This window comes from Mesocricetus auratus, unplaced genomic scaffold (assembly GCF_017639785.1).
Source record: "Mesocricetus auratus isolate SY011 unplaced genomic scaffold, BCM_Maur_2.0 Super-Scaffold_100013, whole genome shotgun sequence".
Classification (NCBI taxonomy): Eukaryota; Metazoa; Chordata; class Mammalia; order Rodentia; family Cricetidae; genus Mesocricetus; species Mesocricetus auratus.
Genome location: NW_024429196.1, coordinates 78,118,910 through 78,136,802, shown reverse-complemented (window position 1 = coordinate 78,136,802; position 17,893 = coordinate 78,118,910). Strand labels below are relative to the sequence as shown.

General features: G+C 44.6%; 1 protein-coding gene across 5 annotated transcripts in view; it reads left to right on the top strand.

Annotated features, from left to right (window-relative positions):
- The window catches only part of Gkap1 (G kinase anchoring protein 1), a 35,008-nt gene extending 29,375 nt beyond the window's left edge, over positions 1-5,633 (top strand). For all 5 annotated transcript variants that reach the window (XM_040756085.1, XM_005078403.4, XM_040756083.1 and 2 more), the window contains 4 exons: positions 1,143-1,206; positions 2,307-2,377; positions 2,739-2,816; positions 5,330-5,633. In XM_040756085.1, the coding sequence (XP_040612019.1) occupies positions 1,143-1,206; positions 2,307-2,377; positions 2,739-2,816; positions 5,330-5,377 (261 nt within the window). In that variant the 3' untranslated portion in view covers positions 5,378-5,633. The remainder of the gene's footprint in view (positions 1-1,142; positions 1,207-2,306; positions 2,378-2,738; positions 2,817-5,329) is intronic.
- The last annotated feature ends 12,260 nt before the right edge of the window (positions 5,634-17,893 follow it).

The window sequence follows — 17,893 nt, the reverse complement described above, 5'->3', positions numbered from 1 at the left end:
ACTCAGTTACCAGGAATAGTCATTGTTATTCAGTCTTTTAAACTGACTGTTCACTTACAGTCTAAATAGTGGCATAAATTTTGTCATAAAATACATACTGTAAAATTCAGTGAGCCAGGTGGAGTTGCACACCTTTAATCTCAGCACTTGGGAGGCATAGGCATGTGGATCTCTGTGAGTTCAAGGTCGGCCTGGCCTACAGACAGCCAGAACTGTTACACAGAGAAACCCTGTCTCAACCCCTGCCCCCCCCCCAAAAAAATAAAATATATTTAAATCCAGTGGGCTCTGGCATCGTCAGTGGTAGCTCCTTGCTTTGTATGTTTGGTAAGGCCCTAAGTTGGTCCCCAGCACTGTAGAAATAAAAATGAAATCTGGTACATGCTGAGAGGAAAAATGACAACTTTTTTACACAGACATTTTTAGGCTTTTACCATTTTACAACATTTAATGTATATTGTTTTCACTAATTGCTTATTAGTGTTTGAAAGTATTTCAGAGTACTAAAAGAAATGCTCAGTGAAGACTGTTTGGGGAAATAATTATCAAAAATTCAAATGGTCCATTTGGAAGCACAGCTCTTCTCAGGACTAGACAGAACCAAGGAATTTGGGAAAAGGAACTGAAAAAATCCAGTAGTTCCAGACACGGGAGCTCTGATAAAACTTGCAGGGCAGTCCTGTAAAACTCTGGGAGCCTTTTTTTGTTTTTTTTTTAATTGGAATTAAAGTTTTTATTTGGGAAGAAAGAGAAATCTGTCTGGAAATTTTAATATTTTCTTGACTTTTTAAATCTCCCACTACTTTGAATTTTTATATTTAATTTTATTGCTTGTATGTGTGCAAATACCATAATGCATGTAGATTTCAGCTCTGTGGGGTCAGTTTGTCCTTCTACCTTTGTGTCGGTTCAGGGATCAAACTCATGTTAGCAGGTTCTACCCTCTAACCCTTGCTAACTCCCCTTTAAGTTTTCCAAGGTCTAGTTAAGTAGGCCTGATTACATCTGCCTTTATTCTGTTTATTTCATAAATGATTCATGTTTTTAAGCAAGTATAGAATATACAGCCCAATAAATTAAAAGTATACCATAATTTATAAATTACTCTTAAAAAGTTAAAATCTCTTTTCTTTGATTATTAGGCAAAGTATAAAGAAGTAAAAGCCAGAAATGGACAATTATTGAAAATGCTTCAGGAAGGAGAAAGTAAGTGATTCATGTGCTCTTAGGGGTTTTTTTGAAATTATTGTATGTGTGTGGGTGTTTTGCCTGCGTGTGTGTGGGTGTTGTACCTGCGTGTATGTATGTGCATTGCGAGTGTGCCTGGTGCCCACAGACACCAGAAGAGGGCGCCAGAAACCCAGGAACTGGGGTCGCAGTAGCTGTGAGCCACCATGTGGTGCTGGAAGCTGAACCTGGTTCCCATGACAGCAGCCACTGCTCCCTGGTTTTGTTTGTTTGTTAGGGATAAGTGTAGCTCTGGTTGGCCTGAAAGTTGCTGTGTTTACCAGAGTTGTGTCTGCCTTCAAGTACTTGGGTATGCACCCCAGTCAGCCTTTGTGTGTGTCTTAGAATTAAAGACAGTCTTCATATCTGAAGAGAAATAATCAAGTTACATGTTTTATCAACACACACACAATTTCCCAGAATGATACAAATTGGATAGTTTCCTGTACTATTGTCCCTGTACGGCCTCTTACAGCATCTGGCTTTATGCCAAGAAGCCAGGTGTAATGGTTTGTGTCTGTAATCCCAGAACCTTGGGAACTGAGGCAAGAGGATCAGAAGTCCAGGGGCCAGCCTGGGCTACAAGTAAAGAGCAGGTAAAGCTGAGCTGCCAAATATGATAACCCTCAGTTTGAGCCCTGGAACTTGTATGGTGAAATGAAACAAGGACTTTCACAAGTTACCCTGACACGCTCAGAATGTGGTGTGTGCACACATGCACACACAAACGTAAATGAGTAAGTGTAACAAAAAAATAAGATGTAACATGATCTAATAAATAGATAAATATTCAATATATTACCTTTTTCCTTGTAATTTTTTGCTTGCTTATATGCCTGTCCTAGTACTATAAATTGGAAAATTAATGGTCATATCTATGCCGCTAGTATTTCAACACCACGGAAAAATTTAAGTTACTTTAAAAAAAGTGTTGCTGTAATAATGACCAGAGTTTACTAGTGAGGAAGAAGACGGGTCAGGCTGCAGAGGGTGTGCATTGTTGTGACTGCACTGTCCTGAAGTCTGCCTCGCTCAGCACTGGAGTGCCTGCAGTAGTGACTGCTGTTTCCTTCCCTTAGTGAAAGACAAGGCAGAGATCCTTCTGCAGGTGGATGAGTCGCAGAGCATCAAGAATGAGCTGACGGTCCAGGTGAGGAGCGTGGGGCTGCCTGTGGGCCACTCTCCATATCTATTCTGAGGTCACAAAAGAGAAACACTGCCCACTAAGCAGGCAAGGCAGCAGCAGAAAGTCCTCATTACTATTGTGTACCAGCAGAGACAGTTTGTGTCTATTAAGATGGTGGGTGTGTCCTAAAGAGTTTGAAAAGGTAACATGAACACCAGCAGCGGGCAGAGCTTACCCTGTTCCTGGCCTGAAGTCTGATGGGAACCATGGGAAGGGCATGTCTGATGCTGACAATTATCAGACGTTATCATGCAGGGTATGCTCAGAATTAACATGCATGCCTAAAAAGTCAGAAAGGGTTTTCTTACTCGTCATTTGGTTATAGGTGACGTCACTTCACGCTGCATTGGAACAAGAAAGATCTAAAGTGAAAGTATTGCAGGCAGAATTAGCCAAATACCAGGTATGTTTTTATAATTTTGAAGTTGTCTTTATAGCTACATTTCGATTAGATACAATGTAAAAATAAATATGCTATTCTGTTTTTAAGCAAAATGTTATTTGCCAGATATATTAATGGTTTAGTAAAAAATTAATAAATTTATTTTTATTTTACTTATGTGTTTGAGTTTGTGTATGGGGGGCAGCTACCTGAGAGTGTTGGATCCCCTGAAGCTGGTGTTAGCAACACGTGTGAGCCTCCTGCCTGGGGCTGGAAACTGAGCTCGGGTCCTCTGGAAGCAGCAAGTGCTCTTCACCACCGAGCCTTCTCTCCAGCCCCGTGTTAATGCTTCTGTTGTTGGCCAGATAATGTACATTTTCAAAAATATAAAAGTAATTCTAGATATTGCTATGCACAATAACTGAAGTGATTCAGGAAAAGCACTAGAGCCCTGTAGATAATGTAGCGGGAAGGCTCAGATGACACACACCACAGCATCATGCATTTGATGACTTGGATATACACACTGGCCCTGTGAGATTATGTGATTTTTCTGTTCATTGATGTTCTTTGCGTTCATTATTATTTTGATGATATTTCGGATTTTGCTAGGCTTCAGAAGATGATATAGCTCTTTTTTTCCTGTATGAAACAATTGAGAATAATTAGTATTTTCATTAATTAATGTGTCAGATTGTTTTTACATACTTACACATATACATGAAATCATCAATGTGAAATCATGGTTAAAAAAAAAAAGACTTAAAAGCCACTGGTGGCATAGAGAATATAAGAGCTGTTTAATCCAGCCAGGCATGGTGGCACAGGCCTTTAATCCCTGCACTTGGGAGGCAGAGGCAGGCGGATCTCTGAGTTGGAGGCTAAGCTGATCATAATGAGATGTTGAAAGCAGTCCTTGTATGTCCGTTATTTGGATTCTTTGTTTTAATCTCATTGAATTTTTCACATTGGCAGTATCATAGCCAGTGATGCTTATATTCCAGCTGTATTATTGGTAATTCTTATCATTGAGAAGCTTGATACACAATAGTGGCTGTTTACCTTAAAAGAATGTTTTCTAAACATATTTTTATTTTCCTACTAACAGGAAATAAATCTCTTTTTAAATATGTGCGATTACACATATCGTTTCCCACAAATTCAGTACATTTTTCCCTAAATGAATAAATCTTTTTGGCCCTTGTGTGTGATGAGTAGTGAGAGCAGTGTTTATAGACTCAAGAGTGTCGGGTTTTCAGTCATTTAGAAGATTGATGTGTGTGACTTCACAGATTCATAGACTCAAGGGTTTGGGGTTTTTAGTCATTTAGAAGATTGATGTATATATGTGACTTCACAGATTCATAGACTCAAGGGTTTGGGGTTTTCAGTCATTTAGAAGATTGATGTATATATGTGACTTCACAGGGAGCTGTAGGCCAGGGGTGCATGAGGTGAAGAGAGGCTGCTGCCCCTCAGCCGAGCCTCACACGCCCTGATGCAGCTGAGAAATATACTGCTAGCGTATGCTTAGACTTTGAAGGGTTTATTTTTATGTGTGTGGGTGTTTTGTCCTTAGCCCCAACCTGAAAATCACATTTTTAATGCCAGGGCTAAAGGGCTGGCTCAACAGGTAAGAGCACCAACTGCTCCTCCAGAAGACCTGGGTTCAGTTCCCAGCCCCCACACAGCAGCTCACAGCCTTCTGTACCTTTAGCTCTAGAGACCTGACACTGCCCTGTGTCCTCCCTGGGGACCAGGCGTTAAAGCAGTGCACAGACATGTGTGCAGGCAAACGCCCGTAGACAGAAAATAAAGTAAATTTAAAGTGTTAAATCCTAAAACACATAAACTGCAAATTTAATTTCCAAATTTTCTGATTATATGAAATGAATGAACTTCATTTTTTACTTTTTAAAGTAGCCAGCCCTGCCCTGAATGAAATGACAGACTCTGGATATCCCCTGTGGGGATTAGATGGGAGGCTGGGGGCAGGGGGGGTACAGGAGGAGGGGAGGGAGAGGGAGCTGGGATTGACATGTGAAGCAAGCTTGTTTCTAATTTTAAAAAATGTAACAATAAAAAAAAAAGATGCAAGGCTAGAGAGATGGCTCAGAGGTTAAGAGCACTCGCTGCTGCTCTTCCAGAGGTCCTGAGTTCAATTCCCAGCAACCACATGGTGGCTCACAACCATCTGTAATGAGATCTGGTGCCCTCTTCGGAACTGCAGGCATATGTGCAGGCAGAACACTGTATACATAATAAATAAATAAATCTTTAAAAAAAAAAAGATGCACGTTCATACAAGGAAAAAAAAAGACAAAGTGAACTCTGAAAAATGAGATATATTTGTGATCTTACATAATCAGCCTAAACAGATCTATACAGAAATATTATTACTTTATGTAGCATTTGTAAACGTAACTGTGCAAGCAGCTGGGTAGAATACCTAGCTATGTTTTTGCTTTTGTGTACTTGTAAACTAAAAATGCTGAGCTGGTGTGTCTAAAATAATGTGCTGTTTTTCCTTGCAGGGCGGCAGAAAAGGGAAGAGGAACGCTGAGTCTGAGCAGTGTAGGTGATTACGGTGCCTTGAGATCGCACACAGCGCTTTCAGGGTTGTGCGGGAATGTGAACATTTGATGCTGTGCAGCTGCTACACTGGGCGGTGTTTGTGGAAGGGACTAAAAGCAATTAGCTCACTCATAGTCTACAGTTTTATGTTCTTTTGGCTTAAAAGAAAATATAGAATACCAGCAGAACTTGATTATTGTTTTCTGTCCAGACTTCTTATGACTTTAGTTTTTCATCAGTCAATAAAATTAATTTACTCTTCCACTCACCCGCCTGGTCTGTAAAGGCCCTGAGCAGGGTGGCTTTGCTGTTGCTCAGCTCTCAGCACCTCTGTGTGTGAGCCTTCCAGGGCAGGAAGAAAGGAAGCCCCCGGTCCTTAGGTGGTGGAGAGCAAATTAAGAGCCAAAAACAATCACCACGGCTCTCCCAAGAGTAGTCACGGCATCGTGTGTGCCTCAGTGTTAGCTAAGGAAGCTTACAAGAGCTGACATTGAGAGAGAACTTTTCCTGTGTATTTGATGAGAAGCATTCTGGAAGAGGGAGTAAAATCTGCACTAGATTTGCTAAATAGCAGCCTGGCCTAGCACAGTGAGAGTTAGACAGACACAGCCACACTGAGGGTCTTGATGAGTCTTCATTGCTGTGAAATGACTAGAGTCATTAGCTGCAAATGGGGACTGCGTCGTCTTTAGTATTTTCAATGATACACAAGTATGAGTCATTAAATAGTCTTTGCCCTTTGAAATAGATCGCTGAGTGGTAGAAGCAGTGTGTAATATCTCAGTGAATACATGAGGGGACTGGAGAGATGGCTCAGGGGTTAAGAGCAGTGACTGTTCTTCCAGAGGTTCTGAGTTCAATTCCCAGCAACCACATAGTGGCTCACAACCATCAGTTATGAGATCTGGTGCCCTCTTCTGACATGCAGACAGAACACTGTATACGAAATAAATAAACCTTTTTTTAAAAAAAGTGAATCCATGAACACTGACCTTGGCCTCTTGAGCCAGTATTACTGAACTGCTCCATATGTACGTGCGGAGGGCAGAGAGAGCACCCAATCCCCTGAAACCGGAAATAGGGATGCTTGTAAGCCACCATGTGGGTCCTGGGAACAGAATCCAGTTTTTCTGCAAGAGCCACAAGTGCTGTTAATCACAGAGTCGTCTCTCTGACCTCCAAGGTTCCTTTTCTTGACAGTGTTTTTCTTTTCTTTTTCTAATGCGCTTGGGTGGCGCATGTCACACAGCGCATGTGAAGGGTTAGAGAGCACAGACAGTGACTCTTCCCTCCCCGCCCCCATCGGGTCCTGGCTCTCAGGCTCAGGGTGCCAAGCTTGAAGGCAAGCGCCCTCAGCCCTAAACCACTTACTAGCTCTGTTTCTGGACAGTTTTTGAGAAACAACAACAACAAAAGCAGTGTTAAAGGAAAGGAGATGAGCTGTCGTCATTGTTTCTCTCTGACTTCTTCCATCAGGTTATATGAACCTTGCAAAGAACTGAGATTTACCATTCCCTGTATCCCTGGTGCTGGTCTGTTGTGCGGCACAGAGTAGGTGCTAAAGCAGTGTTTAATTGATAGAGAAGATATTCAGGGGAAAAGGGGAAATAAAGCAGGATAAAAGAAGAAACGATAAACAAAGTATGGTGAGAGTAAAAGGCGGTAGAAGTTATTTCATGCTAGGGTCTAGCCCAGGGCCTCCTACACACACCGGGTGAACAGGGAACACTGTACTGAGTTACACTGACTGTGCCCAGATGGCCTTCATTTTAACTGCAGCGTGGATGTTTGCACAGGATAGTAATTAGAAAGGGAGGAGGCAGTGTGTGGATAGCTGGCAGTCCATCTTGAGCTTCAAACTAAGAAATCAACAGAATTTGATAAGTGAAGAAAAATGTGGTGACATCTTGTTTATACTCTAACAAATAAAGCCTGCCTGAAGATCAGAATGCCGAGTTAGCCACTAGTTAACCTCAGAGGTCTGGAGGTCTGTACAGGCAGACAGGAAGTGAGGTGGCTGGGTGGAGAGAGGAAGTGACAAGGCAGGACCCATATGCAGCCCGGCCTGTGCCAGTGACTGCAAAGCAACAGGCAAGCTGCTTTTTCGTGGATTCCTGACCCACATTGGGCGCCAAAACATAGCATGAGTTCTAATAGGTCTTAATAATATAAACCCAGAGTCAGATATTAGGAGTGGAAGCTGAGAGAGATAAAAGAGCAAGCCTTTACCTTCTCTACGTCCTAGCCGAAAAGAGACTGAGTTCCTGTCTCCACCCACCATATTGCTTTCTCCTGCCTCAAGGAGGGGAAATGAATAGCCAGAAAGAAAAAAAATGTTTCAGAAATAAAAAAGATCTCCGGCCTAAGTGAGAATGAGCCGACCCTTTGATAAATAGATTTTCACCAGCAGAGTGAGAGAAGAGAGAGTTGATAAATAGATGCTCACCAGCAGAGAGAAGACAGAGTTGATAAGTAGATACTCACTAGCAGAGTGGGAGAAGACAGAGTTGATAAGTAGATACTCACTAGCAGAGAGAAGACAGAGTTGATAAAGGGATGCTCACCAGCAGAGTGGGAGAAGACAGAATTGTGGACCAGTGAGATGGCGCAGCAGGAAAGGGACTTGCTGTCAAATCTGCTTCCTGAACTCAACCCCCAGAACACACAGGAGAAAGTGGGCACAAAAATCAGTAGCCTTCCTGTATACTAGTAGCAACCATGCTGAGAAAGCAGTCAGGGAGGGGATCTCTTCACAACTGAAGAAACAACACACACCTAGAAATAAACCTAACCAAGAATGTGAAAGACTTGAAGTACCTCCCATGTTCAAGAGTTTGATTATGAATAGTGTGAAAAGGCTAAACTACCTGCAGATCCAGTGTGATCCCATGAAGATTGCAGTGCCGTTCTTGACAAAAGCAAAGAACCATGTTTCACATGGAAGTACAGAAAACCCTGGATTGGCCAAAGCAGTCCTGATTGTGCAGGCGTCCTCTTCTTTGACTCCTTATCGTACGGTAGCCGCAGCAGCAAGGGCGTGAGACTACCAAAACAGACAGCTGGGTCTGCAGAGTAAAGCGGGAGGCAGGTATCAACTCACACTGTGTTTTGAGAAAGATGCTAAAACAGACATTAGAGAAAAGACAGCCTTTTCAACAAGCATTGCTGAGAAAACTGGATGCCCACAAATGAAACAAAACTAGGTCCCTACCTCTTACCCCATCTAAAAAATTCAACTCCAAATGCTTCGGAAACCTGAATGTTAAGTCCTTAATTTGAAACTGTTACAGGAAAAAAAAAAACAAAACCGAAAGACAGAATCAAAGGCAAGGACTTTCTGGACAGTATTTCAGTTGTTCAGGAAATGAGCCCATCTACTGGCAAACAGGGCCTCATGCGTTAAAATCTGCACAGAAAAGGGACAGCCTACTGAGTGAGAATATATTTGTTTAATATATATAGTCACAGAACTCACAAATCTAAAGAAATACAACCACTTAAAAGAAATGGACTAGTGAACAGTTTTTCAAAGAAATTCAAATGGCCAGATGCAGACACACAAATACACATAATTAAAAATAATTCTGCCGGGCATTGGTGGCGCACGCCTTTAATCCCAGCACTCGGGAGGCAGAGGCAGAGGCAGGCGGATCTCTGTGAGTTCGAGGCCAGGCTGGACCGACAGCCTCCAAAACAATACAGAGAAACCCTGTCTCGTAAAAAATAAATAAATAAATAAAAATAATTTTTAAAAAGTTAAAAAAATACCTTAAGGCAAATTAAGCTACATTGAATTGTCATTTCATCCCAGTCATGGCGGTCATTAAGAAAACAAAAAGCGATGAGAAGCTTTTTCTCAATCCGTGGTCCTTGTGTCTAGGTGCTTTTACACTCCTGTGGGTGTGTGGGTTCATCACATTAACAAAATGCAAATCTTCATGAAACCCAGTGACCCCAAGTGAAGGACAAGATCCAGGATAAAGAGGGCATCCCTGCCCCCCAAACCAGCATCGACTCATCTCTGCAGGTTAGTGGCCGGAAGTTGGCTGCACTCTTTCTGATTACAACATCCAGAAAGAGACACCTGGTCCTCCACCTGAGTGTTTGCTATTCTTCATTCTGCATTCCCAGTGTGCAAGCATGGCATTACTCCACACTATAACCTTTTACCCCGATTTAAGTTTAGAAATTACAACTTTCAGTAATAGCTGAACCTCTGTTAGAACTGTTAATAAAGGTTTTGTTGCATGGATTAAAAAAAAAAAACAAGAGGACAGAACTTGGGGGAAGGAGGGGGGTTAAATGATGTTAATGTAATACACATTATCCAAGAGTAAAAACTAGACCAAAAACAAAAAATAAATACTGGCGATAATGTGGACCAAGGGAACCCTTACACGATGCCGGTGGGAATGTGAACAGTATAGCCCCCATGGACATGATTATAGAGGTTACTCAGAAACCTGAGAATAGTCATCTACTGTATGACACAGCTAACAGCACCCCTGGGGCCCCAAGGCAGGATCTCACCAGGTACTTGAGAGTCAATGCCTATTGCAGCACCACAGCATCTAATTAGGAACCAACCTGGGTTCCCAACAGCAGAGCAGTGCGAGATAGTCATGTGTGTTCAGCCACAAAGCAGAATGAAGTCACGTTTTCAGAAAAATGGTTGTAACCCAAAATAATCATAAATTAAGCCAGTCTCAGAATGGCAAGTAGTGTGTGTATTCCTTTTTCATTCCTAGATTTTAGATGTCTAAAACCCTGTGCGTATGGCATGAATATGGAGTGAAAAATGTCTAGAGCAAAAGGGACTTCCAGGTAGATGAGAAACAGGAAGATGAAAGCCAAGGTTAGGTGTGCTCAAAGTTCATTATATAATTGTATGAAAATGTTCTTTTTAATACTATGAACAATTCATTTATACAATGAAAAATCTTTAAAGGAAAAAACTACAAAAAAGGAAAGCTTAAGCCAGGCATTTAATCCCAGCACTCGGGAGGCAGAGGCAGGCAGATCTTTGAGTTCAAGGCCAGACTGTCTACAGAGTGAGTCCCAGGTCAGCTAAGGATGTTATACAGAGAAACACTGTGTCTGAAAACAAAAACATCAAAAGGGGATTATTGTCCTCTGATGGGGGAAGTCCTTCTGTATGTATGTTTCTCTTATTGGTTGATGAATAAAACACTGATTAGATAGGCAGGCAGGAAGAGTAGGCAGGGCTTATGAGATGAGGAGAATTCTGGGTAGAGGAGAGAGGAGAGGCTATATAATACCAGGAAGACAGGACTCTGGACATTCTCTGGTAAGATAAGACCACGTGGAAATGCGTTTAATAGTTTAATAGAAATGGGTTAATAACTAAGAGAGAGCTAGTAAGATGTCTAAGCCATTGGCCAAACAGTTTATATTTAATATATGTCTCTGTGTGTTTATTTGGGGCTGAGGGGCAGTGGGACCAGGCAGAACAGAAACCTCTGCCTACAGTCTCCTGTTCATGTGCACTGTGGTGCACTCACTACCCCCAGGATAGTTTAAAAATGAAATAGTGCACTAGTGTTAGGATGGTAACCAGCAGCTTTCTGCTCTCTGATTAGATTTGAAACAAGGAGAGAATCAACAGCTTAGGACTGTAAACCTAGTCAAAAATCCATGGTGGAAGAAATTATAGGCCCTAGGAGATGATGTATGCCATAGCTTGGCAAATTGACATATCAGCAAGCTGTCTTCTAAATAGTTATGCTTCCACCCATGGACAAATGCTGCTTTCAACCTTAATTAGAAAAGTTGTTTCCAGTGACTGGTGGTGAATGCAAAGACTCGAAGCGTTAAGAGTAAGTGACATGGAGCCAGCCCTGGACAACATTCATACAATCTTCTCTAAGGCGCAGGGGACACTGGAGAAGAGTGGGTGGAGAGAGAAAAGACAGGGAGAGGACAGCAAAGTGTTATCATCTGGGCAAGACACAAGATGGATCTGCACAAGAAGGGCCCCACTCTTCACAGCCGAAGAACCGTCACCACAGCTGCAGTACCGTCACCGGGAGATGAGGGAGAGGAGGAACCATGCATGCCTGTCAATGACCACACAGGACCCAGTTACCACACAGGTGGCCCTGGTGGAATCGCATAGGTCACTAACAGCCAAAGTGAAGAATGTAGGAATAACTGCTAGAGTAAGGGACATCGGGGGTGGAAGCAAGATAAGAGAGGATGAAAGGAGAGAGTGATCAGAACATATGAAATTGTCAAATAATTTCTTAAAGGTTGCATTTCCCAGTCCAAAGCCCTGAGTTACTAAGCAAAACTCCCAGTCCTGAGTATGAGATGCCTGGCCAGGAATTATTGGTCAGGAAGGTCCCAAGTACCTCCTAAATTAAGCAAGGCTATGGCCATTGCACCTGCTTGCCACCAGAACTGCACGGTAAGACACCCCTCTTGTTGATGACAACCACACATCTTGGATTCAGAATGTAGAGAAGCCATGTTGAAACCAAGCAGGAGGCTGCTTCACTGCTAGGAGGCATTTATGGTACCAGAAGTTGCTATGTAGGCAGTTTGGGGAGTGGGGAGTCAGAAACAGTATTGCCCAGCTTCAAACCTTGCAAACTGCAATATCAAGTTGCCAGAAAAGGGATGCTTACTGAAATAACAGTGGCACAGCTGTTTCGGGGCGACCAGGTGGTTTCTGATTGGTTCTTGAGGCCCATTCCATTTGAGGGAATTTGTGCCTGGTACTGTGGATCTTATCAAAGACCCTTGCTAGGGAGATCAGAAGCACTTTTATTTTGCTAAATGGTTATGTTGTCAAACCTTTTGACTGGTACAGTCCTCAGTTTTGATCAAAGACTCATGGCTGGTTGAGATATTGAGATCAAGTGACTGCTGGGTGCTAAGCCCATACCCGTATCATACCTTCCCACACCAGGGCCCAGGGAACACTGAAGAGGCAAAATCAGTGGATGTAAGAGCCAGATGATAAGGATCAGGGCTATGAAAGGTCTTGACCACATGACATGTCTGTGGCATGTATGAACCCAAACAGCTTCGGTTGTCGGCATAAGAGCCTGTACAAGACTGAGCCCCGGCTGGGCGTTGGTGGCGCACGCCTTTAATCCCAGCACTCGGGAGGCAGAGGCAGGCGGATCTCGGTGAGTTCGAGGCCAGCCTGGTCTACAGAGCGAGTTTTAGGGTGGCCTCCAAACCCTGTCTCGAAAAACCAAAAAAAAAAAAAAAAAAAAGACTGAGCCCCTAAACAATCTAGAAGGGTAGGGGCTCATGGGGTCCCATCTAATGGCAACCATAGGGGAAGAGGAATTAATTGTCTTCAGTGATGTAGTTGTTGGTGATTTACTCATGTTTCAGTGGATAACTTATACCAATGCCCATATAAGTGACACTGGTTAAAGCTATGGGTCACAGAGCAAAACCGAAGACATCAAAATGGAATGGGGACTTGAAGCAGGAAGTACAGCCAAAAGGAGGATGACAGGGAGGAGTGTGATTGTGTTGTATAATATATATGTACAAAGCTGTTACAGACAAAAGTGATTTCATAAGGGGGTTGTCATCAGTAAAATTCATCTCTCTCCTCCCTGTCCTTTTGATGTTTCTCCCAAAGCAAGCTGTTTGTTCAGCAGGACCGTCACTTGACAGTGTCCATGTGTCCTTGGTCTCACTCAAAGGGTTCAGCTAAGGTGAAACCTTATGGAAAGTCTGATCTGCTGGGCCAGTTCAGTCTCAATGCTGACACACAGAACCAAAAATATCCACCATTACACTTATGAGCAGGATTTAAGGTTTACTTATTATCTCTAACCAATTGTGATGGTTAATTTTATGTCAATTTTACCGAGCTAGTCATTTTGGAAGAGGGAACTTCAATTAAGAAAATGCCCCCACCAGGTTGGCCTATGGTACATTTTCTTTATCCACGATTGATGTAGGAATATGTGTGGCTGGAGAATGAATGCCTCCTACCGAATACTGAAGGACCCTGCTTCTATCTTTTATACCCTTCTAGTGCTGGGATTAAAGGTGTGTGATCTGTTACTTTTAGACTGATCCAATCTCATGTATCCCTGGGTGGCCTTGAACTCACACAGATCCGTCTTTATGGGGTCCTCCTGTTTGCATGTTGTTGTGTGACAAAACTTTCCTGGGGAGACACAACACACACATCTACTCACCCCAGATAGGGATCCCAGGAGAGATCAAAGTAGGGATACCACCAAAGTTCAATTTGGTAAGTCAATGAGTTTTATTGGGGTTACTTACAGGAATATGTGTGAGATGTTACTTATGGCAGCAGAAATGACTCAGATAGCTGCATCAGCACCCACCTCAGCACGGGTGACAGCTCACAAAGCTGGAACCTGAAGCTCACTGCACAGACTACAGGCATGTCAACATGTTGGAGAGTGTTCTTGGTGCCTCAGTAGACATGACTGTTGTCATGACAATAACTGTTGTCTTCCAGGCAGTCCAGCTGTTTTGGCGTCTTCCAGGCAGCTGGGCTAGGGTGGTCTTTTTTGTAGCCTGGCTTGTCTGAGAATCTTTTTTGCAACTGTTCCTATTGCTTACTCTGGCAGGGAGGGGATCTGAGAATCTGGTCTGTTTCAGGGACTTCCTCAAGCTATCTTGAGTTGTTTACTTTCCTAATTAAGGAGTTTCCCCTCAGGATGGAATGTTTCAATCTCAGAGGAAACTATTTCACAACACCTGTGCAACTCTAGTCTACAGAATTCTTGGCTACATTGTTGCATGCGAAGAGGCCTGCTTATGTAGGTGGGCGACCACCCTTATGAAGAGAAAGAGCAAATAGAGCAGAAAGTGGTAACTGAAGTAGAGGTTAAGTGATGTAGCCAAGAAGTCGCAGAACGTGGGTATCCTCCAGCATGCTGCAGAGAGAGGTAAAGGCCTTTCTTTCCTTAGAACGTGGGTATCCTCCAGCATGCTGCAGGGAGAGGTAAAGGCCTTCCTTTCCTTACAAACCTGATTTCAGTCCTGAAAATGTGTTTTCCCTAAGACGCCTCGTTATCCTAGATTTGCTTCATGAACCCGTTTGAAAACTTGTTACTGCAGAGCATTTACCATTTCCATACAGCTTATCTGCTTATGGTTTCCACAAATAGAGCAGCAAAATCTTTACGTAGAGGAGATCAGGAAACACATTTTAAATCCAGTTGTTTGGAATAAAGCTGTCATCTACAAAGCAATTACTAGGCTTGCAGTTTTGAAAACCAAAAAGACTGGAGCCAGAGCCTATCTAACAGAGCAGTTTCCAGGAGAACCAGTCTGACAACTTCTGAGATGGGCAGCACCTACAGTCTTGTTCCCATAATCAGCAGCACTGTGTGCAATAGAAGGTGCCACAGGAAGACTCACTGGGATAGTCTTAGGCCTCTTCCCACATCTCAAGTAAATCCCAGCCAGATAAGAAAGAAGATCATGAAATACAACTGAAATTAAATGTAAGTTTATAATGGGATCTTGGCACCACCACAGACTGGGGAAACCACACTAAGATTTATTTTGAGTGTTACACAGATAAGGAACTAAAAGTTTTCATAAAATGTCATTTCTTTTTTTGCTTTTTTCCTTTTAAGGTAGGCCTCAAATTATGTATCTGAAGATGATCTATCTGGAACTTAAGATCCTCCTGCCTCTCCTGAAGCTCTTGGGTTTGTTTTATACAGACTGTACAATAGAGAAGTGTCCTAGTTAGTGGTACTACTGCTGTAGTGACACATGACCAAAGTAGTGTGGGGAGGAAAGGGTTAATTTGGTTACATTTACATATCACTGTTCATCATCAAAGGAAGTCAGGGCAGGAACCTGGAGGCAGGAGCTGTTGCAGAGGCCATGGACGGGAGCTGCTTATTGGCTTGCTCCTCATGGCTTGCTCAACCTGCTTTCTTATAGAACCCAGGATCACCAGCTCAGGGGTTGCCCCACCCAGTGGGCTGGGCCCTCCCACATCAGTCACTAAGAAAAGGTAGTGTCCCACAGGCTTGCCTACTACAGCCTGATCTTATGGAGGCATTTCCTCAATCGAGGCTCCCTCCTCTCTGATGACTCCAGCTTGTGCCAAGCTGACATACAACTAGCACAGGGAGTAACATAATACTTTTATCTCCTATCTGACATATGTATGACATTGTATTTGTTACATTAATTCTTATACACAGGCTTAGAATAAACTTGCTAAATGGTGTTCAATAAATTCTTGTTAACTCATGTTGTCAAGGAATACTCCCCCACAACGCAAGGTTTTTCTGTGTAGCCCTAGCTGTCCTAGAACTTGTTCTGTAGGCCAAACTGCCCTTGACATCAGAGATCATCTGCCTGCCTCTGCCTCCCACGTGCTGGGACTGAAGCCATGAGCCATTATCTTGTTGGAGCTGCTCAAACTAGGTTGTGAGAGCTGAATGGTCAAATTCCAGGTATTTTATGACCCAAATGACCTTGTATATTCTTATAATTGCCTCCAGACCAACAACTTAATAAAAGCTACCCCCACACTACGAAAAAAAGGTTCAAATAGACATCTGGAGCAAAGATCAGCAATGTATCCACATTGAGTATTTTGGACAGAGACTGCATGGCCCACTGGACCCAAATCCTTGGAGCAAGTTTACAGATCTATCTAGAAAGACCCTGTCCACACTGCCAGTGGTTCTTCATAGTTTATGGTTCTGCCAGGTTAACACCAGGAGGATGGACAGTTAATGGCGATCTACCTCGCCTGTGATGGTTAACTGTCAGCCTGATTACATACACCCAAGGCATCCATGAGGCTCTCATCCTTGGCTGTTCCTGCCTTTTGCTTAAAGCAATGAAGGAAGCAACTGATACACTAAATACTCCACAAAGTGTGCCGTCTTGCTAATGTTCCTTCCCAGTGGACAACATCAGCAGTGGCTACCCCCTCCAAGGTCTCAACAACAAACCGAGGCATGATTCCACCAAAGTTCTCTTGGGAGAAGCCATGAGTTTATTGTACTTTCATACAGAGCATAGGAAAATCAATATAGACAATTATAAGGCCGTTCCACGTGTACACAGCTACAGGTCAGGCTTCCAAAGGGCAGGGGAGTAAAGACTTCAAGGGAAATGTGATGTGAGAATAAAGAAACTTGGGCAGGGGAAGGGAACGGAGGTCACTGTAGGCATGAGAGGCAGCCTAGGGGAAAAACACAGGGAAAATACTGCCCGAAGGAAAACCAGACGGGAACAGGGAGCTAATCCAATTGGGAAGAGATTTCACTGAAATATACACAAGAAATGTCCAAAAATGCTTGCTCGCCGCCCAATGGTGGAACTTCCTACCCCAAGAAGCGACCATCTTCTCACACCTGGACATGAGCCGTGTAACCTCTCCCTGTTGCAGAACAATGCCAGCAGGCACGAGGGGATATCGAACGATAGCTGCCTCGCGATTTGCACCTTCGCAACTCTGACCCGGATTTCAAAGGGCTCTGCTAGGAAGGGCTTATGCAACAGCGGTGAGTCACGGAACAGGGTTCGACGGCCTGAGAGCAAAAATCGTAATTATTTATGTCTGCGCGTTACTTGGGTCGGTCACGGCAGGCTGTCAAGAGCTCACGTCTGTGCAACACCAGTCGACGTAAAGTGCCAGGAGGTATGACGAGTCACCTTTACGGATAAGCGACGTGGGACTCACACGTTAAAAAAAAAAAAAAAAAAGACAGATCGAGAGCTGACTTGTAAAAAGAGCTGATTTGTGCCTACGCGGCGTTGGAAATGCCTTCGCCTCGACTATGCCTGGTGGCCCCCCGAGCCCGGGCGGGCGGTCCCCCTGTGTCACACACACATGCACACTCACACACGCGCGCGCACACGGAGCGCCGAGGACACACGAGGGCGGCCCTAATCTTCTGCCCGAGCCGGTTCCACTCGGGGGAGGGGAAGCTGCGAGCTGCGGCCTCACTGACACCAGCAGGGCGGGCGGGCGGGCGGCGGCGTCCTGTCCCGGGTCCCGTGGTTCCTTCCCAGACCCGGTCCCGGGCCCACACCGCGCTTACGAGAACCAGGGGGCCAGGCCCGGGAGCGGGAGGCATGGGGGAGACGCCGGGACCGTGGGCGTCCAGGGGAAGCCAGGCCGCTTCTAGCAAGTTCGCCGGCCGTGACGTCATCCTCGTGCGCCACGGCGGTGCCCGGCCAGCGAAATCCCCCCCGTCCCCCGGTTAGCTGCTCCCCGTGACGAAGCCGGGGAAGCAGCGAAACGAGTGTCCCGCCCCCGCCGCCGGGCCCAGGGCTCCTGCCCGCCTGCCCGCCCACCGGCCGGGAGAGAGAGAGAGGCAGGGGCCGGGCGACGATGAGTCGGCTCCCTCGCCGACGCGCTACCCGGCGTGCCTCGCGCGGCCGGCCGCCTGGCGTCGGCGCCGCGGCCAGCGCGTTACCCAGCGTGCCCCGCGCGGCGCCGGCGACGGGCGTGGGGGAGGTGCGGCAGGAGGAAGCGGCGGCGGCGGCGGCGGCGCGGAGAGTTCCCACCCCTC